This window comes from Poecile atricapillus, chromosome 14 (assembly GCF_030490865.1).
Source record: "Poecile atricapillus isolate bPoeAtr1 chromosome 14, bPoeAtr1.hap1, whole genome shotgun sequence".
In the NCBI taxonomy this organism is placed as follows: domain Eukaryota; kingdom Metazoa; phylum Chordata; class Aves; order Passeriformes; family Paridae; genus Poecile; species Poecile atricapillus.
Window position 1 is genome coordinate 1,900,853 of NC_081262.1, and position 26,375 is coordinate 1,927,227.

At 50.3% G+C, this 26,375-nt stretch overlaps 2 protein-coding genes across 4 annotated transcripts in view; both read right to left on the reverse strand.

The window, feature by feature from the left end:
- The window catches only part of RAB40C (RAB40C, member RAS oncogene family), a 36,548-nt gene extending 21,918 nt beyond the window's left edge, over nt 1-14,630 (reverse strand). The window contains exons 1-2 of one of the 2 annotated variants that reach the window (XM_058850127.1): nt 14,502-14,630; nt 14,034-14,297 (exon numbers count right to left, since the gene is read on the reverse strand). In XM_058850127.1, the coding sequence (XP_058706110.1) occupies nt 14,034-14,187 (154 nt within the window). In that variant the 5' untranslated portion in view covers nt 14,188-14,297; nt 14,502-14,630. The other variant, XM_058850126.1, reaches the window with a different exon arrangement.
- A 2,296-nt stretch (nt 14,631-16,926) lies between these two features.
- PIGQ (phosphatidylinositol glycan anchor biosynthesis class Q) overlaps nt 16,927-26,375 on the reverse strand; it is a 38,896-nt gene continuing 29,447 nt past the window's right edge. Inside the window, exon 10 of one of the 2 annotated variants that reach the window (XM_058850123.1) lies at nt 16,927-22,560. In XM_058850123.1, the coding sequence (XP_058706106.1) occupies nt 22,408-22,560 (153 nt within the window). In that variant the 3' untranslated portion in view covers nt 16,927-22,407. The remainder of the gene's footprint in view (nt 22,561-26,375) is intronic. The other variant, XM_058850124.1, reaches the window with a different exon arrangement.

The window sequence follows — 26,375 nt, forward strand, 5'->3', positions numbered from 1 at the left end:
TTTAAAGAGGTTGATCTCTCAGGAAAATGGTTTTAAATAGCTCAAGTGAACAAAGCTCTATAAATATTTACTACTGAAACACAGTGGCCACTGGGTTGTGTATGGATCTTTGTTTCAGAGACAAGGAGAGAAGTTTGCAGGTGCAGACTCACCAGGTGACTCTGTCCTAACGCCTGGGTGGGGGCCAGAAGGGCACCTTCCCTTAAAAAGGCAGGTTTGAGCAAAACCTAAGAGCAGCATGTGCCTCTTTCCCCCTTCAGCTTTGCAAGGTGATCCCCACTGTGCACCGGGGGGAGGGTGATTCCAGCTCCTGGGGTCATGCCAGAGCCAACACCACATTTTAGGTTGTTGGTCCAAATCAAATGTCCTCCTCCAGGGATGCTCTAATGATCCAAGGCCCAACCAGCAATTCCTGTACCTCCACAGACATCACAAAGGTATAACCAGGACTCGCCCCATGACAGGGATGAAGGGCTCATCCCACATTAACCAAGGCAGCAGCAGCTTTTCCTGAGACCTTCCCCAAAAGCTGCCAGCATCACCTCCAGTTTGCATCTGCAGTGTCTCTAAGAACATAATTTATTCACAAATCTGGGGCAGAAGATGTTCCAGGTAAAAATCTCTTTCCAAAGGGAAAAAAATTAAAAAGTAGTAAAAATAAATCAATGTACTCAAGTGAGACATTGATATAGTTTCAAGACAAGCTTGCTTTCCTTCTGAGAAAGACTCCTTGTCACTTGCAGTCATTTCCAGTTTGCATGAGTCAGATTGGCCAAAGATGCTTTTGCTACCTCATTTCTTACATGAACGTTTCTGCTTGTGGGAGCTCGGAATCCACCTCACTGTTAGTCCACCCACAAAAAAAACAACCAGTGCACATTATTTTAACTTCATTAAAATTCAGTTCCCCCAGCTTATAGACATGTGCTATATAATGCAACCTCAGCTCTTTTCCTCCTTTTAAAAATTAAATTTGGTTTCATTAATTTATAATTCAAAAGAAGATAACCAACCTGCTTGCAAAGTGATACATAAGGTCAACAGGCAAAATTGGAGGTGTACAGTGATGATGAACCAAGGCCAAGCCTTTACTCAATGCATCATATAAACAAGAAATAAGATAAACTAGTGGACTTTTGTTACCTGACTAATGCTGCAATTCAGTGGATTATTCCTTTATCTACAAACATAATTAAGTCAGAGTGGCTGCATTCTGCAACTCTGACAGCATCTGAGCACTCAGAAGAGGGTTGAGGGTGAGCTGTGACTGGTCTGTTGCAGCCCTACAGAAATGATCTTGCTTGACTGGGAAATTTCAGACTGGCTCAGAAGTCACCAGAAAGACTCACTGTGTCACTACAGTGCCTCACCCAGCCAGCCTGGTGATGGACTTTGATTTGTGATTGTCATTAGCGAAGCTGAAGCCACCACACCACAAATATCTAACTGAAAATGCTGGATTTTCCCCCAAACACCCCCAGCCTCCTCTGTTTGTTCATAGGTCTGTCGAGTGCAGAAGGTCTCTGGAAAGTCTTGGGCTCTTAAAAGGTCACCCTAAAGGTTTGTAGGTTTAGTGCCACACTGACCACTGGCTGCTGGGAAGAAGGGAGAGCACATGGTTGGAATGAAAACACAGAGAATACACATCAAATATTTAACTTGCTGAGATTTTACAGTGAACTTGAGTAACCAGCTGTGAAGGGCTGTTGTGCTGCGTGGCACCAGAGAGGAGCTTTGGGAGAAAGGGATGCAGAGCTCTGAGAGCAAGGAGCTGACAGGTTCAAAGACATGCCATGATTATAAAACAGGCCAATACCGAGAGTATCCAGCCAGGAATTTGTAACCCGTTGTGACAATCCTTCCTTACTACACAGGGAAGGATCAAAGCCACAATCACCCAGTGTGCAGCTGGGCTTAAATGCATGTTCTCACTGTCACAAATGTAGATAAGCACCTAGGAACGCTTTAGAGTGGGTCAATGGACTGCAAATCCCTTATAGTGTGTTTGCAAAAGGAAAACATTAAGGATGAATTTGTGGTGAAGCCTCTCAGCAGCAAGGACTCCAGGAGCTGTGACTAAGCAGATATGGGTAAAATTAGTTTTAAACCTTATCAACAGTTTAGACAACGCTGTGGATGCAAAGAACACCACAGCAATTGTGATTTTTTGTGAGAAGATAAACTATGCATGAGAACCCTGTCCCTTCTGGCCAGGTCCTCTGTGCAGGGTGTCCCCTCCTCTGAGCCCTCTGCAGGGCTAGCAGAGCCTGGCTGGGTGTCACTCAGGCTCCCCCTGCCACAGTCCCCTGGCACACCTTTGGGGACACACCAGCATGTTTCCTGTCACATAAACTAGCTGTCATCTTACTGGTGTGTATGCAAGACACGAGCAGCTGAACGGTCTCTCCCTCCAAAGGGCCTGTGCCAACCTTCCTGCTGGATTAAAAAAGGAAAAAACAATCTGTGCTGCACACAGTGCAGAGACTGCCCCTCTGCCTGTGTTGGAACTGGAGCCTTTCTGTGCTCTGCTAAGTCCAGCCTAAGGCCACTAGTGCAGAAATTCATTTATCCTAAATGCCAGCAATACCCAAGCAGTGTTCAAAGGTGAATTGTTTATTCTACCAATTCCCTGGGTGTCACAGATGTTACCAGACCTTTTCAGGATGTTACTAGTCCTTTCCCAAGATAATCCATGCCTTTCTAAGTCATGACTGATGTGGCTGGGGCAGGGTAACCCTTGCCCCTGTGTGTGCAGGCACCACCTGGGGTTGCCCAGATCCTCCTGAAAGCTGATACCAGTGTGGGGGGAGCGCAGGCAGTGGCCAGACACACCCACACCTGCTGAGTATGAAGAAAAGGCAGAAGCAGCAACATGCAGCTAAATCCTCTCCTCAACAAGCCCAAGAATAAAGGAGAAAGGAGAAGTGCTGGGAGGTCACAAAAACCAGACCAACAGCTGAGCACAATAGCTCCAGGTCTGCCGGCAGATCAGCTATGGAATAAAAACATCACTCCCACTTCCAGTCCTCAGCATACAAAAACCTCAGCCCAAAACCCAGGCAAATCCCCCAGACCACTTTCACAAGCAAATCACACTCACACACAGTGCTCACAGCAGGGATCTGGACAGCATTGGCAGAGGAACGTGCAGCAGCCCTGAACTGACACCCTCCTGGTGAGGTTATTTCAGGGTGAAGCAGCCCCCAGCCACAGGATGTTACCCACAGCTTCCAGCAGAGCCTCTCCTGTGGCCAACTCTGGGGGTGAACTGGGAGCATTCCACAAGGTGAGGCCCAGAGCTCCAGAGCTACTCCAGAGCAGCTCCACAGCACATTCCTGCCACACAGCCAGGGCCATACAAACTCACCAGCTTCTGCACAGGCTCTCCCTCACTGAGTGGACACCCACCTCCTGGGACTCATTTTCTGGCAGAACCATACCCCACAAGACAGCAGTGACTACACCCCTAACACCACGTTCACTGCTCCCTCTCACCACACCCCACATCCTGTACCTTTTTGAGCTGCTTATGGTGGTGATGGTCATGAAATATCACCTACAGCCACTGAGGCCAGTGACCATGCTGCTCCAAGAGAAGAATACAAAGGCAGGACACATTGTAAATGTGGTTTAAAATGCCTTATTTTGGGGTTTTGTTGTTTTGAGTTTTTTTTACAATCCCTCACCAGCCTGTGAGTAAAAGGGCAGAATTCACCTATCAGAATTGGTTGTTTGTGGGCAAAAGCTGCCAGAGAAGACTTGTTGCTCCACCTCTAGTCAAACAAGGCAGACGGGCATGGCAATCACAGGTGGCCAGGAGCTGCTGAAAGTATGTTCAGAGCAAACAGGTTTAACCAAATGTACTAATCCAACACCAAACCCACTCCCAGGCAGAAGGCAGCTGCTGTGCTGCATGCACCCACAGATACAGGTCTGAGATCCTCTCATTTCATGAGTGCTTTAAAAACAGGCAGCAACATCTGTAAGAAGATACCACAGGTGCATTATCTTTCACCCCAGTTCCTACTATGCACTTAGAGGAGTAGTTACTGTCTCTGCCATCTGTAAGTGATACTAAATTGTTCAGAAAAAAATGTGGTATGAGGGCATCAACATAACAGATGAAAAAAGAGAATTCAAGCTATTCAAATAACAACTGATGAAGTCACCCAACCTTAAAAAGTGGGTACAGCAGCACATTAACAACAGCAATTTAACTAGTCAGCTTAGAGCTGTGAGCCACGGGAAAAATCCCTTCCAAACAACACATGAGCTCATCCCTTTGAGTCATGTGTTCAATTACCTACTCTTTAGAGAGAGAAACAAATTATCATCACCAACAACAGGGGTCATCCCAAACACAGGTGGATTCATCCCAGGTATGCACCTTTCAGTGTCACAGTTTACCTCACAACATCACTACTGTTTTGAGCAGGACGATAGAAGTTCCCCAACAGCATCACTGCAAAACAGCCCAGTTCCTGCCTGCAAAGCTGGGACTGAAGGTCAGCAAGCATGTGATTTTACCTCTGTGATCCTGTCCTGCACTGTAGCTGAGCTTTGAGAATAGGATCAAGAAGTCTTGATCACCACTGGGCAGGCAGGAGAACAGCACCACTCCTGCCCCCTGCTCCTGCCTTTACCGCCCACACCCTGCTCCTGGCAGCTCACACACAATCCAGCCTCGCTGCTGCTGCCCAGGAGGCAACAATAGCTCCCCATCATTTCGGTGTACAGCACATCAGCAGGAGCTGCTTTGGGCAGGAGGGGAGCCCCATGCAGAGCCCAGGGCTCCACCAGCTCTGCCAGCCCTGGGGAGCTTCTGCAGCGCTTGGCAGCTCTGAGAGAAATCCATCGAGCTGCCAAGCACCTCGTACTGACACACACTAAACAGAGAGAGAACAAATGTCTTTCAATTATCTCTAGTTACCCAGATTTGTAGATTTTCTCCTGAAAAACATACTCCATCTTCCATTCATAGATGCCTCATTTCAACTGAGAGGGATTTCCATTTAGCCTGGAAGCCTTCCACAGGAAGTCTGCTCACATCAGGTCCCAGCTATCTTCACCTCCAGCTGAGAGGGCTTGTAGGTGGGGATCTCTGGCAAATAACTGCTTGTCTGCTTTTGTAACCAGCCAAAGGAAAACACTGATTTGGAGACCTTTAAGAAGCCCGGATTTGCAGGTTTCACTTGTCCACTGCCTGCTCCAAGCCCAGCAGCATTTCAGCAGCTATATGGTCCTCACACAGAGAAACTCTGTTCTGGGAGCACTTAAGGGGGACAATTGCATCAAAAAACGGCATTTGAAGCCAGGAGCAAATCTGTTCCTAAAGCTCCAACAATTTCAGCAGACACTCGGGAAATCCCAGAAACAGTCCAAAGTCAGTCCAGAATCAGGGATGTGAAGTGGATTTGTGCTTTAGAAGAAAATCAAGAATGATTTTATGCACAGAAGCGACAACAAACAAAAGAGTTTCTTCATGCCTTGCAGTTCAGATCTCCATAAAAACTACACAGCTGCATGCAGAAACAAAGGCAGCCTGTGAGGGAAATCAGAGGGCACCATAACAGTCTGCATTGTTGCTGGATGACCGTACAAACATCAAGATATGCTGGGAGACAAAAAAATCCCCAACACTCAAAAAATCCAAGTATTTGTCCAAAATACTCCAAATATCCTATCCCTCCACAGTTACATTTCTGTGGACACCGTGCAGGGAAATGCTGCTCTGCAGCATCACAGCCTGCATGGTGCATGCTCAGGGATCCTGCAGAAGCTAGCTCTGACCCTGGGGTCCCCATCCACACCCCAGCTGGAATCTCCAGATTTGCCAGCAACAAAACAGCATCTCCAGACCAACACTCCACACCCAAACACCCAAAGAGAGCTGCAGCTCTTCACCTGGAGGTAGACAGCTTAAGTAGACCCTTGCAGAGTTCTCAGAACAGCTACAGAGATTCCACTTCCCAGGAATTTCTCTGGCTCCCAAGTCTGGTCTCCTTGCACCAACCCAGCCCTATGGCAGGAAAGGGCTGCTCCACGCTGGAAGCACCAGGATGGCTGCTAACACTGGTTTCACCTTTCCATGTGCTGTTTCCAACGACAACAAATCTCCAGGGACCTGACTTACAGTGCATGGCTGTGAGGGCTCAGTTCTCCCTCCTTGTCCTTGAAGGATGGACTTGCCCTGTTGGCACAGCAAGCACCTCACTACACACCTGTACAAACTCTGCTGCTTCACAGCAGCTCTCACCAGCCTGAAACCAGCTTTTCAAAGCCCAAATTGGAGCCTCTCAGGTCCCCTCCTGTCCTACAGGATAAAGATCTCACTCCAGCTACCCCAGCAGTCTCCCTGAAGCACTTCTGCTGCCACCAGGGAAAAGCCAGCATTCAATATCTTTAAAATAGAATAAAGCATTGAATTTCAGTCTTTTAATACAGATGAGCCCAACAAGAACACAAGTGTGTCTCAACCCAAAGAGGTGTTCCACAGAAAACACATTTGCTGGCAGGGTGAGCAGCACATGTAAGGCCCTCAGGTAAGAACCAACCTGCAGAGTTTCATCTCCAGTACAGACCTGCAGTTTCCTGGGCAGATTTTACCAAGTTACTCCAGCAGTTTGACAATGTAAGAAAAATAGCAACTCTTGAGATAAGAGAGGATTTAAGATTAAATAAACGATGGGAAAAAAGGGGGTGAGGGGGTGGGTTGTTGTGTTTCCTTTGTTCATTGTTTGGTTGGGGTTTTTTTTCATTTAGCTCTGTCTCCAGTTTTCTCAGCCTCCACTTCAGAACCATGGGCCTGTTACAGGTGCTGTTACAGCTGGTACCAAAGGAAACAAGGCAGGGTAATTTCTGTGTCCAGGACTGAGCAGAGAGCAGGAGCAATCACCTGCACAGAGGCAAATGGTACAGTAAAACACCGAAATGAGCCCAGGAACTCAGCAGCTGGGCTGGAAACAAGTAAAAATCTCTAAAAAATAATTTTTTTTAAAAACTCTGCATTTTATTTAAAAGGTTACCCCAAAGATGCTCAGAACCTTCGTTAAACTGCCATTTAAGTACAGCTTTTCAGTGTCCCTTTTCTGCCTGTCTCCTCCTTAACCACTGATGGTTTAAGCAGCAAATATTATGTTTGAATTGCACAAGGACTTTTGTCCCAATGCAATGCCCAATACCACACAGAACATACAGGACATTAACAATTTCAGGTGTTACATCTATAGGAGAACAGGTGTCAAAGTTTTCAAGTGATCTAACAGTATCTTGAATGGGCTGATGGAAAAAAAACAAAGATGAAGTAGAAAAGAGGAAGAAAATCTAAAAAGCTGTGGCTATGTAAAAATACTTTCTGCAAATAGAAGCTCTACAGGAACAAACAATCTCTGAGGAACAAACAATCTCTAGCTATGTTGCAACCTTACTATTTACTACAACTTTTACAGAAGCAAACAGACTCTTTGATGGAGGTTTCTTGCCTTGAGCCATCACCCTCTGCGCCACAGGGTAATTTTCTTTCAGGTGAGTCTCACTTTACAGCAAGGCCTTTAGCAAAACAAGGCTGAAGGTTTTCACATTGGAGCTTCCTTCCTCCTCCAGTGACTGCAATCATACAGGAATTGATATGACATAACACTCCTGTAGAGCTCGAGCTGGAGTGCCAGGGGACAGCAAGGGGCAGAGGGAAAGAAAACCAGATTTTAACCAATGAGGTTATAAAACTACAGCTCAAAGGCTCAGCTTAGAGTGCAGCTAGTCTCAAGTGCAATGGAAAGATGCTCTGCTGTTCAAGAGAGGGAGGCTGCAGAGGAAAACATGCCAGGGAACAGCTGGAAACAAAACCTGAGGAGGAGGAGGAGGAGACTAATTTCCATGGTCTTTCCTATGCAGCTTAAATACTGAACCAACCAAAAACCCCCACACCAGGAGAGGTGTGGACAATGTTGGTGTGGAATTTGGAGAGAGCAAACCCTGCCTGCTTTTTACAAATGAAAAACACAGAGAAACTTTTAATCCCAGTTATTAGAAGAACATTCCACCCATTTCAGCTTTGTACTGCTCGGCTTGCATCACCTTTGTGCACTCGGGGCTCTGGAACACGTTAACAGCCATAAAAGCACAGCTTTTATGGAGGGATTAGAGATGGTGAGAACTCTGCAGTGCAATCCAGAACTTTGCAGAGTCCCCAGCTTTATAAAATCCCAACAAAAACACAACCCTCCTCAAAAGCTCTGCGCACATAACAAACTACGCTGTTGTGCACCCTAATGCTGACCACAGAGAGACACCAAACCTGCCAGGCACTCGCTTTGGGGGTTGGGTTTTGGCTTGATGGGGATTTTTTTTGTTTGTTGGCTTTGTTTTGGGATTTAAGTTTAAACTGCACCTGGTTAGTCCCACAGCAAGCAGAGCTGAAGGCTCAGCACTGTATCTTTGGAACTACTTTTCACACAAAGGTTATGTAGTAAACAATGGAGAAATAAGAGATGCTGGAGCTGTTTCTGAGTTGCCTGCTCTGATGAGATCAGCTTTGCATCTCTGATGACAGGGAAGTGAACATCCCTGAAGGACACTGATGCAAGTGCTGGCAGACAGCAGGAATTGCTGCAACAACCACTCTGCACTCTGCAAGCCATCCAAAGAGGTTTCCAGCAGCACGACCAGCACAGTCCAGCTCAAACATTTCCTGCACATCAGTTGTGCAGCCACTACAGGAACGTGATGACTGGGCTGCAGTTGGAACACTTTGCCTCAATCCTCCTTGCATCAGAGTGCTAAAGTCTCAAACTGAAACATTATTCCAAATATTATTCCAAAGAAGACAGTCCTGCCAGAAAAGAAAGAGCAGTTTCCAGCAGTGTGCAGCAGCTGAAGCAGTGGGCCAGCCCAGCTCGTGTCTGCCATCGACAGGGACAGTGCTGCTCTGGCAGAGCAGGACCTGCTGGGTGGGACTGGGCCAGGTGAGGAGGAGGAGGCAGCAAAGCAGCACCAGAACCAAGGCTTCCCTCCCTGCTGATGCCAGAGAGAGCCCTGACAGTGCAGCAGCACCAGGATGAGCACTCGGCTGCCATCTGAAACCAGGGCTCAACACCTGGAGCTCTCATGTCTGTGCCCAGAAGGTGCCATTACATCAGTGCCGGCCCTGTCTGAGGTTTTACTGCACATGGGGTCACCCAACAATTCTTGTCTGCACAGGAGGGTGAGGCAGTATCATGAGAGGTCCTGTGCTTACATGAGTTCAAGTTCAGAGCAGAGCTACTCAGCTACACACTTTTTAAAGCTGTGAAAAGTGAACTGGTGCAACAGGACCTCCAGCCAAACACAGCAGCACCACAGAGGCTGTGGATCAGATCTCCATGGTCAGCCTTGGAAACTCAGCAGGCAAAGGAGCAGAAGCCTTGGGAAACATCCCTTCACATGCCCTCCATGGCAGCAAAGAGGATGACACAAAGTGTCTCTTCACTCCCTGCCTGCACAGGCTGCAGTGGGACCGGTTATCTCCTGCTAGGGGAGTTTCTGGTTGCACACTGGTGCCTGAAGGGTCACAGGACATACTGGGAGAGGAACGGCTGTAAAGGAAGACTTTGAAGAGACATCTCAGGGATCTCCAGATTCAGACAGCTGCACAGAAACAACCAGAGGGAAAAGGCATCGAAATCTGTGGATCACTCAAATAAGCAATCTGGAAATTAGCAGTCCCCAGGCAAACAGTGGCAGCTGGAGGAGACTGACCACCTCTGAGGGCTGGGCAGTGTCTTTAGCTGCCTCTCCTGTTCCTCCTGGCCAGGGAAAGGGCAGGATGCTGCACTGCTCCTGCCCTTACTCCTGCCATGGAGCCCCATAGTGGACTTGCTGCTGCTGCTGCTTAGGAGCTGAATTCCTGCACTTCTGCTATAGGGGAAGAGCTCTTGGGAAAGATCCAGCTTTCACCTGAACCATAAAACCTGTCAGCAGCTTTTGCATTGAGCACTTCAGGTGCCTTTTCCCTGACACTGCCTTGGGTTTGGATAGCAGTGAGATAGAGAGCACCTAAGGATGATGCTTGAATAAAGGTACTAAAATCCAGCCAAGGGACAGGGCTGAAAGCTGGGGCTCAGTGCATTAGGGCTGGTGTCAGCGCCAACTCTGTGCAGGGCAGGGCTCTCTTTTCAGCTTTTGTGAGCTCACTGCAAGATCAGAGTGAGGACATTGGCTGCATCCTCATCACTTTCTTAATACAAGCTGAGGACAGGGAAAATAAAAATAAAAATCCACCCCCTTTCCAGTCAAAGCCATCTGCTCCAAAACACGCTCTACTCTCTCCCTAACACACATTTCTGCTTTCCTGTGGGAACAGCAGCAGGTGAGGGGGAAGGCAGCCGCAGAAAAAGCCCTCTATCATGTGAGGAGGGAACACATCACCCTCACGTCTGCGTGGTGAGCCCAGCCCTGGCCCTGTTCCTGGGGCAGCAGCACTGTCTCATACGGCAGCACGAGCCCTTGTGCCTGCCGAGCGCTGCCCTGACTCAGCCAGGGCTCAGCTCAGCGCTGGCTGCTCCAGCAAGCCAACAAACCAGCTGGGTGAGATCATTGCAGCACAAGAATAACCAGCTATTCCAGAGTGGATGTGTGACACAGTGGTGACAAAGCCACGGGTCCCTCAGGTGAGGAGCAGCCTTGTGCCCCTAGTGCATGGCATGCACACCACCTCTACTTCCACATGCAGCTCCACCACATCTCATGTCCCAAACCACCCTGTGAGCACAGACGTTTCTGTCTTGCTTCAGTAGTTGGGGATGGATGAGGACAGACCCCAAGTGAGTTGTTTAAGGACTGAAGTGATCTGTGTAGGAGACTCACATCCACAAGTAAAGCACAATTTCACTTGAGTCTGGTGTAAGCCCGTGGCTCATGGCACAGGGGCCAGAGCAGCCCCTTCCTGCACATGGGGAGAAGGAGCAAAGTCTGCCAGCAAAGGCAGCAAGGAATTCAGGCAGTGCTGACAGAGGGCATTCAGGGAAAATGGAGGATTTTTGGTTCCCAGGTGAGATCCTCCAGCTGTCCAGAGCAGCAGTGAGGCTCTAAGAGCATCCTACCTCCACAACTACAGATATGGGAAAGGGAGGGTGAAAGCTGGGAAGAAGGACAACACTGGGAGCTCAGAAAGCATTAAAGTTCTCCCTGTCAAAACAAGAGTAGGAAGGCTTAATTCAGGGTGTTCTGTGGATGGCCAAGAAAAAGCAAAAGCTAAGTCCAAACCAGTTATGATATCCAGCCACAGGACAAAAATAACACTCCCTGTTCTTCACAGGGAATGTGCTTGGCTGATGCTCCCGGAGACTGATACACTCCATAGCTCCAGCATAAATCTAGTAAGGAACACACAAGTGACAACTGGACCTCAAATTCCTCCTGAAAATGCCACCTTTATGTCACTAAAAGTTCCATACTCAGTGCCCTCTCAGCTTGGTGCAGCAATGGTCAGGACATGGCTCACATGTCCTCCTGCACAAGGAGTAACAACCACCTCTGCTCCCACAGAGCAGGTTTATTTTGCCAGCCATTTAAAAACTGCAGGGGCTAATTTAAGATGTGCCCAATTTAGGACGAGGTGCCAAGCTCCAAGGCTGTGCTGAGAAGTGACACTTCTATTCAGGGATCCTGAAAAAGGATGGACAGAAGCACCTATGGTGCTGTATGACAGACACAGCTGCCACTGCATCCAAAACTCTCAGATACTGGACATGGGCAGGCAGAGGCTGCTTACAGCACCTAACAGCCAACAGGAAAAAGGATTTTCATCTCTCAGGTGTGTGCTGATCCAACACTCAGATACCCACAGAGTAGAGAGGAATCCCTCAATCCCATTTCTAATAGGCTGGGTAAGAGCAGCTAAAATACAGAGCTACATTTACAGAGCTTCACTTCCAAGGGTGTGCCCTTTCCCAAGCTGGAAAGATGATCCATTCCATGCTGCATCACAAAACCTGGCTGCTTACAACTGTTTCCACACAACAGAGCAAAAGCAGCAGACCCCAATCAAACAGAAAAGGCAAATGTTCTCTCCCCTCCCTGCCAAGGTCAGGGACCTGAGCTCCACACGAGATGTCCCCACCACAAGAGCAGCCCCAAGCAGGCACAGCACAGGCAAGTTGTGCTTTCTGCACTGACTGAAAAATAGTGGTAGATGACACAGTACTCATTTTAAAATTGGGATGTGGGATCTGGGAGGGGATGAGGATGAGGACAACGTGCTTACAAGTAATTTACAAACAGAACCTCCACATAACATTCTGGCATTGCTGTTTTGGAATGGCATTAAGTACATGTTGAAGAGGATGCCAGGCTCGAGCTGTTCCCAAAATCCAAGAGCCTTTTCTCAGGGGATGGTATCTGTCAGGGCAGGGGAGCAGCATGCCCTGTCAGCACATCCCAGCTGTGCCAGAGACACAAGGAGTTCTACTGCCAAGGCTGTCAGCAGCATCAGCAGGATCAAATTCACTTGGATACCAAAGCCACTCCAGCTGATTATCCTAAAGGTGTGTCGCTTCCCAGAATCAACAGAAGCAGAGACTATCAGAGCATACATTACTGTGAAACAACAGAATGTGACCTAATTCTCTAATTAGGAATGGGCTCAATTGCCCACAGAGGACAAGGGAAGGTTCTGAAATTATTCACTGAGATTTTTTTTTCCAACAAAAAGATGCTGGTTGCTACAAAACAATGAGTTCTGAGACAAAAGGTCTAAAGCCTTGGCCAAAATTCCTTCTCTTTAGGTTTCATGCTTATACCAAAGATCCCACTTAACTCACTCCTTATTCCTACCCTGTCTGCTTCAAACCCACTTCAAGCAGGAGACAATTCCAACTGTAACACTTCACTTAAAACAGGAACCCCGTTAAACTCTGCATTGTAAACACCAACCCCACAGAGCAGTTCCACAGCTCCCAGGCGAGGTAGGTTCTCCAGAAACACCAACTCTCTTCAGGGAAGCTCTAAAGAGCACCTCCTCGAAGGCAAACCACACCAGCCCAGCCAGACACCCGAGGAGATGAACGATACCAAAGCCTTCTCCTTCCTGAAGCGCTGCTCCAATTTCACAGGCAGCTCCACTTCTGAGTCACCATCTCCCCGTAAATCTCCGTGAAGCAAGTGTGCACTTGCATCAGCTCCTAGGGAGCTGGTGGCAGCTACAAGGACAGAGTGTGGTCGGAACCACACGGCTTTGAAAGCTCCGAATTTGGCCAGTGCAGAGCACCAAGGAGCTCCCGATTCCTTCGGGTTCCTGATACAGGAAAAACTCGGCAGCACCTGCTCCTGCCCTGGGCTGCAGTGTTGATGCAGGGTCTGAGCCCTTGGGGATGTTATTATGCACGGAGGAGGTGGAAGGATGACAGATTGAAACCCACAGCAGGACCCGCACCCCGCCAGGCCGTGCTACACTATAACTGCACGAAATGCACAGCGCTACTCCTTGGCTCTTAATTATGGTCTTGTGATACCGTAGTTATAATAGTCTGTCGTGGGCTCCATTAGGAACCTCGACGCTGGCAGGAGGTGGATCAGCCAACCCGATCGCTCCCGGTACAGCCACCGAGCCAGAGCGGCTCCGGGCTGGGGATCAGGCTCCAGTTCTTTTGTTACAGCCCTCGCTTCCTCTGGGAACGGCTCGGTCCTTGTGGCAGCCGGGGACGGGCAGGGCAGCCCTGCCCTGCGAGCGGGACCGCCTGGGAAGGGTCCCCCTGCGCATCCAGGATTAGATCAGACACCAGACCCTCTGTCCACATTCTCCTTCAGATTTGGGGCATTTCAAGGAGCTGAGGAGGCCTCTGAGCTGCCTGCCACGCGCTGCGCTCCCAGTTAATGAAAAAAAAAAAACAAAGGAAAAAGCAAAACAACCCCTCCCTGCCCGCCAGCTCGGCGCTGGGGTACGGCCATCGGGGATCCCCGCGGGATGCGGGTGTCAGCCATGGCGGGGAGAGGTGACAGTGACAGGGGTGTGACAGCGATGGGGGTCCTGCGGCCCGGCTCCCCCCAGTCCCCCTTACCGTTGCTGTAGGCGTAGGGGGACTCGGAGGCGCCGTCCTGCAGGCTCTCCAGGATCTCCCCCTTCCCCACGTCGCTGTCGCCCACCAGCAGGAACTTGAGCAGGTAATCGTAGCTCTTCACCGGGCTGCCCTGGGTGCCCATCCTGCCTCTCATCGGCGGGGCGGCCCGGCCCGCATCCTCCGCCCGCCAGCCTCGGGCTGCGGCCTCTGCCCCGCCGCCGCTCACCGCCGGCCGCGCATCTTCCGCCGGGGCCGCGCTGGGACCTGCGGCGGAGGAGAAGGAGGAGGAGGAGGAGAAGGCGGAGGAAAGGCCCGGCCCGGCCCCGCAGCGCCCCCGCCGCTGACACGGCCCCGCTCCGCCCTCTCACTCGCACAAAGCGCCGCCGCCCCACCGGGCTCCGAGCCCGCCCCGCCCCGCCGGGCCCAGGCACCGCGCCGGGTCAGCCCCAGCTCGGTCCCGCCACCCACCTCAGCCGGGCCGGGCCGCCCCCGCCTCGCGGACCCGCCGTGTCCGCCCGAGCTCAGGCGGTGCCTCGGCCACGTTCTCGCCGCTTCCATAGGCTGAGGCGTGCGTCAATCATAGCCGGCCCTGCCTCCTCCATAAATCTGCCGCTCCTATAGGCTCACTCACAAGTCAATCGGAGGCGCCCCGCCCCAACGCGCCCCTCAGAGCTCAGGGGGCAGGGCCAGCGGACGGCCGAGGGATCGCGGACTACAGCTCCCGGCGTGCCTTGCGGGAAGCGGGGCATGATGGGATAGAGAGTCGGGCGGGGGAGCACCTGGCGGTGGGAGAGGCCCCCGGGATCGGGGACCGGGATCGGGGACCGGGATCGGGGAATATCCGTGTGTGCGGGGCACCCAGGTGGCATCCAGGAGGGGGGAGCATCCAGATGTGAGCTGAGCAGCCGGACGGTAGGGGCACTCAGATGGGCAGCATCCAGATGTGTGGGGCATGCAAGAAGACGCGCCATCCAGGATTTGGGGTATCCAGGTGGGAGAGGATGCACAGGTGGGTGGGTACGAGGGAGGGAGAGCATACAGGTGTCCTCCTCCAGATACGGGGTGGGCGTCCAGCAAGAGGGGCACCCACAATTTGGGGGTATCCAGATGAGTGAGCATCCATTTAATGGCAGGCAGCGGGTTCTTGGGCTGAGAGGTGTCTGCACCCCATTGTCTGTGGGGCACGGGGAAGCCACAGTGACACCCAGCATGTCCCCAGGGAATGGGATGGGGCTGTGGGTGCCAGGCTGAGCCTGTACCCAGGACTCCAGAGGAATCCCTTGGCAATGGCCTGACATGGCTGAGGAACCACTCCCAAACCCAATCCCAGGGGATTCCCAATGGGAAGATGTGGAGGATCCTCTCTCTGCCATCACTGCTGACAAATCCCTGTGCTGAACAAAGCATCCTGCTAATCTTTCCTGAACTGGGCATTTCACCATCGATGTTCCCAGCCTGGCTGCTTCCCATTTCAGTGATCTGTGTTCCCCAGCCCAGTGAGCACCACAGGTGCCCCTCAGCGTGTAAGGATCCTGCAGGGTCCCCAACTCCTCGGGGAGCTCCTGGTGGCTGCTCATGCCAGAGAGCCCTGGGGAGGACTAAAGAGCATGGCAGGGTCACTCATGGATGGAGAGGGAGAGGGGATGGATTGAGGGGCAATGTTTTTATAGAATCACAGAATGGTTTGTGTTGAAGGGGACCTCACAGACCACCCAGTCCCAACTTCTACATTTCCAGGGACACCTTCCACTATCCCAGGCTGCTCCAAGCCCTGTCCAGCCTGGCCTTGGACACTTCCAGGGATCCAGGGGCAGCCACAGCTTCTCTGGGCACCCTGTGCCAGGGCCTGCCCACCCTCCCAGGGAACAATTCCTTCCCAATATCCCATCCATCCCTGCCTTCTGGCAGTGGGAAGCCATTCCCTGTGTCCTGTCCCTCCATCCCTTGTCCCAAGTCCCTCTGCAGCTCTCCTGGAGCCCCTTTAGGCCCTGGAAAAGGCTCTGAGGTGTCCCTGGAGCCTTCTCCTGTCCAGGTGAGCACCCCCAGCTCTCCCAGCCTGGCTCCAGAGCAGAGGGGCTCCAGCCCTTGGGGCATCTCCATGGGTTCCCCTGGACTTGCTCCAGAGTCATTCCCTCCACACTCACAGGGAGGGGGGTGCTATCCCCTCCTCAGTGGTCTCAGTCTGGCTCACTCCCCTCTCCCACAGCCTGAGGGTTTGAGCTCCTGAGCTGCCCTGGAGCCACAAGCTTTGAATCCCTTTGTGGGAAGCTGTTCTGGTGAGAGGTTTGTGTCCTGTGGGCCAAGGGGATCCTCACCCTCAGCTGCTCTGTTTGGCTTCTCCACTGGCAGGGGCCAAACACAGCCCCTCTGTGCCCTCTCCCAGCTCCCACAGCTGCTGACAAAGGACAGGGAGAGCCTTGGCAGAGGAAAATGAAATAGCAGCTAAAGCAAACCCAAAGAACAGATGTCCTCCTGCAGCCACTGCCATTCCTGGCCACTGCATTCCCAGGGTAAAGGGGCTTGGAGCGTAAAGCCTGTGGAGAAACATCCACACCAGGGCACAGCCTGGTGAGTGGAGCAGGGGAAAGGGAGAGGAGAGACCTGTGGATATTTGTTTTCCCCAGGAGAAGAGAAAAGCCTCATTTCTGTCCAACAGTCCATTGGATCCAAAGCAATGGAAGTGGACAGGAGGATGGGCAGGAATCTCCTCTATTTTGCTTCTCTTTTCTCAGCTTGTGGGTCTCAATCCTGCTGCTGCACAGGGCCAGCCAAAGCCCTGTTTGTGGCTCACTCATTCAAGGGATTTCTCTTGTCTTTGGTGGGATAGTGGAAACCAAACAGAGCCCAGATGGGTGAGAATTGTGGCAAGAGGTGGGAGGCAGAGGGAGAGGGGTGACCTTGGCAGGGGCTTGCTGCAATGTGGGGACTTTGTCACAGCTGTGCATTCAGCTGGGAGAGGGAAAAGGAGAAAGAAAAGGAATTCAAGGGAAAGACTGTTCTGGTGTGAGGAGGGAAGGAGTGGCCAGAAGGACCCGTCATTCCTAGGCCCAGCTTGGGAATCCCAGCAGGCTCCTGCTCGGATTGTGCTGTGCTGCATAGGATTGTCCCCCATCCTGCCCCCTCACACTGAACACACCACATGGGCAGGCTCAGAACCCTCTCTGAATCACAGGAACACCCAGAGCTGGAGGAGCATCACCTCAACCATCTCCCAGGCCTGAGGTGGCATTCATCAGATTCTTTTGCACAAGCTCTGTGGTTTAGCCTTGGCAGAGCAATTATAGGTGGACAAGTGCTGAAATACCTCTGTGTGTGAGAGCAGAGGCTGAGGAACTGCCCAGCCAGGCCCTGGGATGGGGATGAACAGCCTGCCCAGATCAGCTGAGCCTCCAGCATCTGCCCTGCCCTGTCCTTGTGCTGCTGACAGCCACACCATGCTCAGCAGCAAGTCAGACTAAAGGGAAGGGCTGGATTTTCCTCCCAACATCTTTATTCTCATGTAATCAAAATCCATTTAAGATCTGATTAAAAGATTGAATTAACCAATAAAACCTATCAGTGAACAAAGCTCTCCATCCCTAAACTCACACACAAGCACTGGTATGTGCAGCATCCCTCATCCCTGCTGCAAATGGCACTGCTGGCATTGTCACTGTCCTGCTGGCAATGTCACTGTCCTGCTGGCAATGTCACTGTCCTGCTGGCATTGTCACTGTCCTGCTGGCTGCCAGTGACCTGCCCAGCACTCCTGCCTGCAGAACTGGAGCTGTGATGAGCCTGAAGCCAGTGTGGTTCCTGAGCTTGTTCCTGGACTGGTGCAAGGGACTGGTCTGTGTTTCACATCACCAGGCTGTGTTTCACATCAGGGCTGCAGTGGGAAGGAAGTCACCTTCAGCTGGGGTTAGTGGTGACATTTAAAACAAACACTGTGTCACTGCTGTGGGAGCACTTTGCTCCTGCTAAACGCCTGGTGGTTCACATGAGGGAAGGAGAAATGCACAGTGGGTTTTAACTTCCTTGCCAAACCTCACTCACAAACACACACTTTTAATGAAACTCTCAATGAGTCAGTGCTCTTTTATAATACTTTACTTAAACCCAGAAAACACTGTGAGGAGGATTGATTACAAGAGCTGTGAAGTTCTCACGAACTTCCCCAGTGCCAGATGTTAAAAAACACAGTGGATGGGAGAGGAGCTGCAGCCTATCCCTGCCCCAAGCTGGGCCTGGGTTCTGCAGCTTCCCCCAAACACCTCCACTGCTCCCAGCCCCAGCACCTGCCTGGGAACACAGGGGGCTGTTCTGTCACCTGCAGCACTCATCAGTGCAGGAGCACTCCTCAGATTTAGCTCGCTGAAATGGTAAATGGAGAGTCTGAGCACTCCTGGTTTGAGGCCCAGGTGAGGTTAAGGACTGGAGCCAAAGGTGACAGACTCTTCCAGCAACTCCTAATGCAAAATGGTGAGCCAGAGGCAAAGGTGGTGGGCACTCTGTTCTCATGCAGGAAGGCAGATCAGCTGCCTACGCGGGGCTTGGATTGCTCTGAACGTGTTTATCCTGCACCCAAAACTCCTGATCCTGCTGTGGAAGCCCTGTGGCCTCCTGTCATGTGGAGGATCAGCTGAGATCCAGACCCATCCCCTGTGTGTGCACAGCACACTCACCCTTGGAGGTGACCACACTTAGGCTGTTCTCTGACACTGCAGACCTGGACACTGCCCAAGCCCCCCGAGCTCCCACTGTGAGCTCAGCACAGGCAGAAGTGTGGATGGAGAGAAAGAGCTCTCTGCTCCAGAAAAGGACCAAGGAGCAGGTCAGGGATCTGAGTCAATGCACAGGCATCCCCCTAACCAAGGCTTTAGCCCCCAAAAGACAAAAGGGCTACTGAGCAGTCCCTGAAGAGGGGGAACAGGAGCAGAGATGACACAGAACTGAAATAATGTTCACATTCACTGAGCTAACCTGAGTTACAGTGTCATCGAGCTCTGCACAACACAAGGACAAGGGACATGAGCTGAAACACATCAAACCCTGCCTGAGAGCAGGGAACACCTTTCCACTCTGGGGTGACCAAGGACTGGCACAGGTTGGCCAGGGAGGTGTTGGGAGTTGCCATCCTTGGAGATATCCCAAAGCCATCTGGACACAGTCCTGGGCAACCAGCCTTGGTGGCCCTGCGTGAGCAGGGGCTGGACCAGGTGATCACAACTTCCACCAGTTTCCTGTGGTGGTGTAACCAGCAGGTCTAAGCATAAAGGGTGAACCACTGAGGGTGAGAGTTAAGCAAAAAGATGGTGTTGGAGCAGCAGGAAGAAGCAGCACAGGGCAGAAGGAAAGCAGTTCGTTCTTTGCAGGGTGAAATGCAGATTTTCCTGCCTTACACTACTGAAAATCAACATATGAGTTGTACATTTGTGCAAGAGTCTTTGTGTGGGCCTGAATAGGGCACAGTCCAGCTGCAGCATCAGGAAAAGCTCCCAAACCCATAACCAGAGCCTTCAGTGCAGTGTAATTACTGAGGTTTCCTTTCAGCATTGTCACATGCTGTCCTGGTTAGGGGAAGAAAGTATTTCTCCAAGGCAGAATTTCTCTCTAGGATAGAGTTTTTCATGCAGCAACTCACCTTTTCCTTCACAAACCCCTTGCCTAAGTAAAGAGTAAAGCACTGGGAACCAAAAGGTGGGAGAAATAATAATAAGGAAATGCAGTATTAAAAAAGGTCTGTAAGATTAGAGTCTGACTGATGGCTGGCAAAGCCTGCTTGCTGCCTCCTATAAGGGGTGTGTGGTAGGAATGGGAGATCTGGAATTTTTAACTACTTCTCATCCAAGGGCTGCTCTGGATAATATGGATCTGAGGATAAATCAGAGACAGAGCCTTACCAGCAGCCTCTTCCCTGAGGAAATGCCAGCGCTGGGCCAGCCCGTGCTGCCATGGAAGATGAGGCTGATCCTAACTTCTAATTAGAGAGATGACATAAGGTCAAGTGTTCTTGAGCAGGATGTCTGCTACGTTGTTGTAATGTCTCTGCACAGAGTAGGAAAAGGGTGGGGGAAGCCTCTTTCACAGCAGGGACTGGAAAGGAAGAGGAGAGACATGGCAAACATCCAGCAGAAGCAACTCAGATGCTCAGATACCATCACAGGCAAGGAGAACCCCCAGTGTGAGGAGCAGAGAGGCAGCTCAGGCACCAGCCCTGCGTGACACAGAAGAATTGCACCCACAAGGAGCTGCCACTGCCCAGCTGGGCTGCTCAAGGTTCTCTGTTGCAGAAGACTCAGGATCTCAGGTTTGAGGAGGAGCTTTTCCTCAGTTTGGTATTTCCCCAGCCCAGAGTCAGTATCAGCCTTCAGTAAACAAACCCAGCACTGGAACATCTGATACATCTGGCAGGTTCCCAATAGGAAGGTCACAGCTGCTGGTTTTCATGGCTGTGTGCTGTCTCTAGGGCTTTCATGGCATTTAATCCCAAAGGACCAGGATTAGGATGATCATGAACTGTCTGGTTTCACAGAAAGATTTTAAAAGGCAGGATATTAGAAACATTATTTTCATGAGACCAAAAATAACAAAGTTTCTCACAGCAGTCAGCAAACTGAACTGTGCAGGTGTGGGAGGAACCAGGGGATATCATTTAGGAGCTCCAGGGGAAAGATGAGAGGGAGGTAAGGTGTAACCCTGCTCTGCTCAGTGCCAGGTGAGGATGGGGCTCATGACTCTGACTTCAGCTGAAATGAAAATGTTATTCAGACCATTCATCCACTAAATGCATCACAGCCTGCAGTTATTCCCACCTGGAGTGCAGAGAATTACTCAGGCAGTGATAATTCCAAGACAAGAAGATACTGCACAGGAGTTTTAAGCACAGATCATCAAAGAACAAACTCTCCAGTTTCTGCAGGCAGGGGTGTCCCAGGCAGAGCCTGCAGTGGCAGCTGGTGAGGGGGGTTTGCCACACTGCCTTTCCCCAGTGATGTGCCCTGGCTCAGGGTGACTGGACATCACGTAGTGCCCATGAAGTCCAGCCTCCCTCACATGTCCCTAAGAAACCTCAAAGGCCTTGAAGCTTTGCCTGCTAAGGAATGTCTGGACCATGCACCTGCCTGCAGTGATTCCTTTTCTCTTGCTCAGGCTATGCCTGTAGAGGCAGTGACTGCACCATGAGGGGCTTTTAGCAGCTCCAGACAACCCAAATGTATCTGGCCAGGGATGTCTTAGAGCAGGAGGGCATAACCCTTCTCTTCTGTGGCAGCTGCCAGCACATGAATGAGACACAGGGCTGGGGTAGGGAGTGCTGCCTGAAGGCTCCTAAAGCCCCAGAGCACCTTGCCCTGCCAACACCCACTGGAATACAGAGGCAGCCATCCAGAGAAGGGCTGGCCACTGCAGCCACAGCACCTTCTCCTCTTCCTCCTCCATCCTTGGTTCCTTGGCCAGTCAGAGGAAAAGGGGCAGGATCCAGCACAGCCCTCCCCTGCCAATGCAAAAAGCAGGGTACAGTGACACTGATTCCTTGTTTGAGCTGGGGCAGAGGAACAAGCAGAGCTGGAGAAAGTGTATTTTGGGTAAGGACTGTATTTGAATTTGACACAACCACAGCATGCCCAGTGGGACATCACCCTCCAGTGCACAGGCACCCTTTCCAAGAGAGAGAATAGGAGACACATCAAAATGAGACCAGGGCATGGAAAGCCAAGCACTGATGCACTTTGGAAATGTATCCAAAGCAAAAAACTGCCCTAAGAGAAATCACAGAATCATGATAAAACAGTCTGTGCTTCTGGGCCTTCAGCCTAGCTCTTTCAACACCTTCTCTGGTGCTGCAGTGAGGGTGAGTGCAAACCCTCCTCAAAAGAAATTAATAAATATCCCATGAACTTAGACACCCAGCTGTTCAGTTTTCAGTGTAGGACTCCACGAGCTGTTTCTCCACATGGTTTTTGGCTTGAAGGCTGAAGCATAAAAGGTCCAAAACATGCTCTGCCTGAAGGCACCACAGCATTGTGGCTGCAAACCACCTGTGAGGCTGCTTTGCTATGGCCCTGTGATCTGACGTGGAGGGAAAAATTCATCACCAAATCATTTGGGAGCTGCTTCCTCCATGACACTGAGCACTGGTTTAATGAGGCACTGATGGATTTCACCTTTTGCTTCCAAAAAAAATTATTAGCATAATATACAAACACAGTGTAGGGGAAGAGAAAGTTGAAAAATAATATTTAAAAATACTTGCCTTTAAAAAATCAGCCCTTTCTATGTTACCAAAATCTATTTAAAGGATGGAGCAGTTGCTGGCTCTGAGCAGCCTTTGGTCCCAAAGCATTAGGAGTCAGTATGTTTTTTCAGGTCAAGTATCTAAGTTCCTCCACTGTCTTTAGTTCTGCTTGTCTCCTTTGTGTTTCCAAGGGTAGATGAGCTCTCCAAGGAAGAGTTTCTTGCAGAGAGATGCCCAGGAGTCCCTGGGATAGCAGCTGTAGGTGGGCAGTCTGTACGTCTGGATCACACCTCCGTAGGACAGCGGGTTGATCTGTGTGGAGAAAGAGGGACAGTAGTGAGGGAAGCATCAGTCCTGCTCCTCACACAGCATCAGAATCCCTCCCTGGCTTGCTAAGGCTGTTTATCCTTCTCCAACATCCCCCAGCATTAACAAATTGAGCTTGGCAAGGAGTGTTACTAGAATCATTCCCAAGCAGAGGGGCAGACAAGCAGCAGCACGAGAGCTGGGGGAATGAGAGGGGCGTGTGTTACACACCAGAGTGGAGGGGGACAGTGGCTGGAGAGACAGCAGACAGCAACAGAATCACAGAGTCATGGAATTTTTTTATTTGGAAAAGACCTTTAAGATCACTGAGTCCTTAACCCAGCACCACCAAAGTCACCACCAACCCATGTCCCCAGATGCCACATCCACACTGCTTTTGAACATCTCCATGGATGGTGACTCCAGCACTGCCCTAGGCAGCTGTGCCAGCATCTCACCACCCTTCCAGTGAAGAAATGTTTCCTAATATCTAATTTAAACCTACACCTAGTACTGCACTGGGGATGCACTAGGACTCCAGGAACTCCACTGGAGTAGACCAGTTTAGCTGTACCTCAGCCCACAGCTGTGTGTCAAGTTAAACCTGGTATCACCTGAAACCACCCAGTGGAACCGAGTCCCAGCACGATGGGATCACACCACAGAGCTCCTCATTACCATTTTCAATTAAGTCTCCTTGACTGAGTTAATATTTTTTAATTTGACTTCAATCACCACTCCAAGTCTGTGCCTACAAAAGTTCTGACCGTGGTTCCCAGTTGCTGCATTGACCTTTTGAAGACAGGGATGTGAACAAACTCATTAATGGTACAAGGGGTGACAGAAGCATGTCAGAGCTTGGAAATGCTCATTTCAGTGAAGCATTCAGGGTAGGGAGACAGGTGAAGTGCACAGGATGGATCCAGTGTGGGCAAGACTTGATGCATGAAAAGGATGCACAGCCCAGTCTCCAAAGGACCAGAAAGATGGCACAGAAATGGTGGGGCTCAGAGCACAGACCATGAGAGATGTCCAGGGATGTGGACTTACAGAAACAGGGAAAGCTTGGCAGTGGAGAGAAATGGAAGGACATCCCTCTCTAGTAAAAGGGTTCAGCTCTGCTGGAACCAAACAAGCAGCTCTGGGAAAGGAGACTGTAATTCACAGCACAGAATCCAGCCACAAAAGGAGAGACAGCTAAACACATGCACAGAGTCACTACTTTATCAAAGCTGAATTTTTTTTTGTCCACTAAAAAGCATCTGGGTTTTTGGGAGTTTGCCTGTCTCACCAGCTTGTTTCAGCTGCTTGGAGCTCATGGAGTGGTGAGGGATGAACTCCCAGTGCCTACAGAGATGGAGCTCTTAGAAAGCAGGGTTGAGCTAAGAGTTCATTAGAACTAATCCTGGAGATCTCTGTCAAATTAGTTTCAAAGTACAAGATTGCTCAAGCAGAAGAGGGAAATGTCTGTACACAGAAGCATCCATAGGAAGTTGAGGAAAAAGGCCAGGGCAGCTGCTTGCAGGAAAAATCATAAGAAAAGAAGAACCAGGGGGGAAAAAAAGGCCAAAGAAACCTGTCCCCAGCACTAACTGCTGTAAAACCTGAGTAACTATTTCTGCCCATTTCCTCAGCTGTAGGCAAAGCAGAGTGTCTTCAGTGCAAACTTGCTGGGGGAGGAGGACAGGAACTGCTGCTCTACAAGGGAGAGACACAGCATGTGCTCCCCTCACTATTAGCTGTGTGGGCTGGAAGGTCTGCACACATTTCTTGTTGAGAAGCATCTCTGGGCAGAGTGGTGATACCCAGGGGTAACACTGGCCACTGTAATAACCAGGGCTTTCTACACCCAGAGCAATTCACATCCCTGCCTCTCCTGCTGCAAATGGAAGCAAACAGACAAAAGTCATTATTAGTGAAGAGGCAATATTTGTTTCCCTTATGAAAGTTCTGTAGGTCAAAGCTCTAATAAACCCTGTTAGAATATCCATCCTAATGGATATTTCCCTTTTCCCTTTTCCCTTCCTCTGTTTAACCCTTTCCAAATCAGCTGCTGAAGATGAGACTTTCAGCAGAAGGTACATGAATGGATTAAACTCATTGTGTCCCAGAATCTCAGACTGTTTGGGTTGGAAGGAACCTTAAAGGCCATCCCATTCCACCCCTGCCATGGCAGGGACACCTTCCACTATCCCAGGCTGCTCCAAGCCCTGTCCAGCCTGGCCTTGGACACTTCCAGGGATCCAGGGGCAGCCACAGCTTCTCTGAGCACCCTGTGCCAGGGCCTGCCCACCCTCATAGGGAAGAATTTTTTCGTAATACCTACTCCAGACCTGCCCTTCTTCAGTTTAAAGCCAGTTTTCTCCCTGGGCTAATGGTTCAGTTGAGCCACACTGCCAGAAATATTTGTTCATGTGCACCAAAAGAAATTACTTTAAACACTAATGAAAACCTGACCTATGTAAGAGTTCCTGAAGAATATTAAGTAGCATTTGGAATGAAAATATCATCCCCCATCCTCTGCCCCCTGCCAGGGTCTGGACTTTGCATTCCAGAGACACTATGTTAAAAATCAAAAATAATCCCTTGGCTGAACCATGGAATTGATGGGGTTGGGAATGCTCAAAACCAGCATTATTGATTTCTAATCCACTACCAGTGTCCCACAGGACAGCTCAGGCTATCACCTACAGCTGCAGTTATTTTGGGCACAGGCCCATGCACCCAGCCTGACTTCTACCAGGCACTGCTCCAAGAGGGCTTAAACACAGGGAGGGGGCAAAGCCACTGCAGATTCTCAAGAAAGGCACATCATCATGTACAACAAATAAGAATTTCACTTAAAAATAGGTTTTTTACATTACCCTCTCCAAAGGCCTATCAGAAAGTGGGATATTCAGCAGGATTTCTGACACAAGCCCATTTTTTGTTTCCACCAGCACAAAGAGAGCAAAAAAAGTGCCTTTTCTGACTGTCTGCTCATTATTATTGGAACAGAAAGCTGGGAGAGACATCTACTGCAGCACTTCCACCTCTTGAGGTGATGACTTGTGCTATATTCCAGATAGAAAATGGATCTTCTTGCAGTGGTCCAAGGAAAATTCATCAGTCATATGACTCACTGCCTCTGCTCTGTAAGTCGTGGTCTTTTCCCTCTGGAGACTCCATCCACCTCATCTGTCACACACACTGATGCCAAAGCCTCTGCTCAGCACCTCCTGTGCCTCACCTCTGGTGTCTGTTTCCTTTTTCTGGAATCTCCTGGCCACGAAGGATGGCAGATTTTGGTTCTTGTACCACTATCCTACTGAAAGGCAGGAGCTGGGAAGACAGCTTGCTTAGAGAATGCTAGTTTTGCCCTGAAAGACATCTGTAGAAGAGATTCCCTCTGGAATTGCTACTAGATGGTTTTCTGGTTCCCTGCTAGTCTGACCTTTGCTGAAATGGGTGGGACTGGTGATGGAAAAAGCAAAAGGACTGGAAAGCTGCAGTTAAGTCCTTCCCACACACTCCCCCAGTGTCCAAGTGCTTTTATAAGTGCTATACACTACTGGCAGCCTCTCCTCTTTAGGATGCAGAGAGCAAGAAAAGCTGCCTTGGGACATGGCTGTGCTCCTGCTGGGTCAGGAGATGGAAATTTCACTCCTGAAAGTGTAAGGAGTGTAAGCTGCCAACATCTAATTTCTCTTCTAAAAGAAGACAATTTTCTTTATTATCTTTGATGCCAGAGCATGGAAATGGGGGGGTTACAAAAGCACAGGTAAGCCTTGCTCATACCCCTCACTAGGGCAACTCAGGAGAAAAGCAGGAGGCCCTCTCCT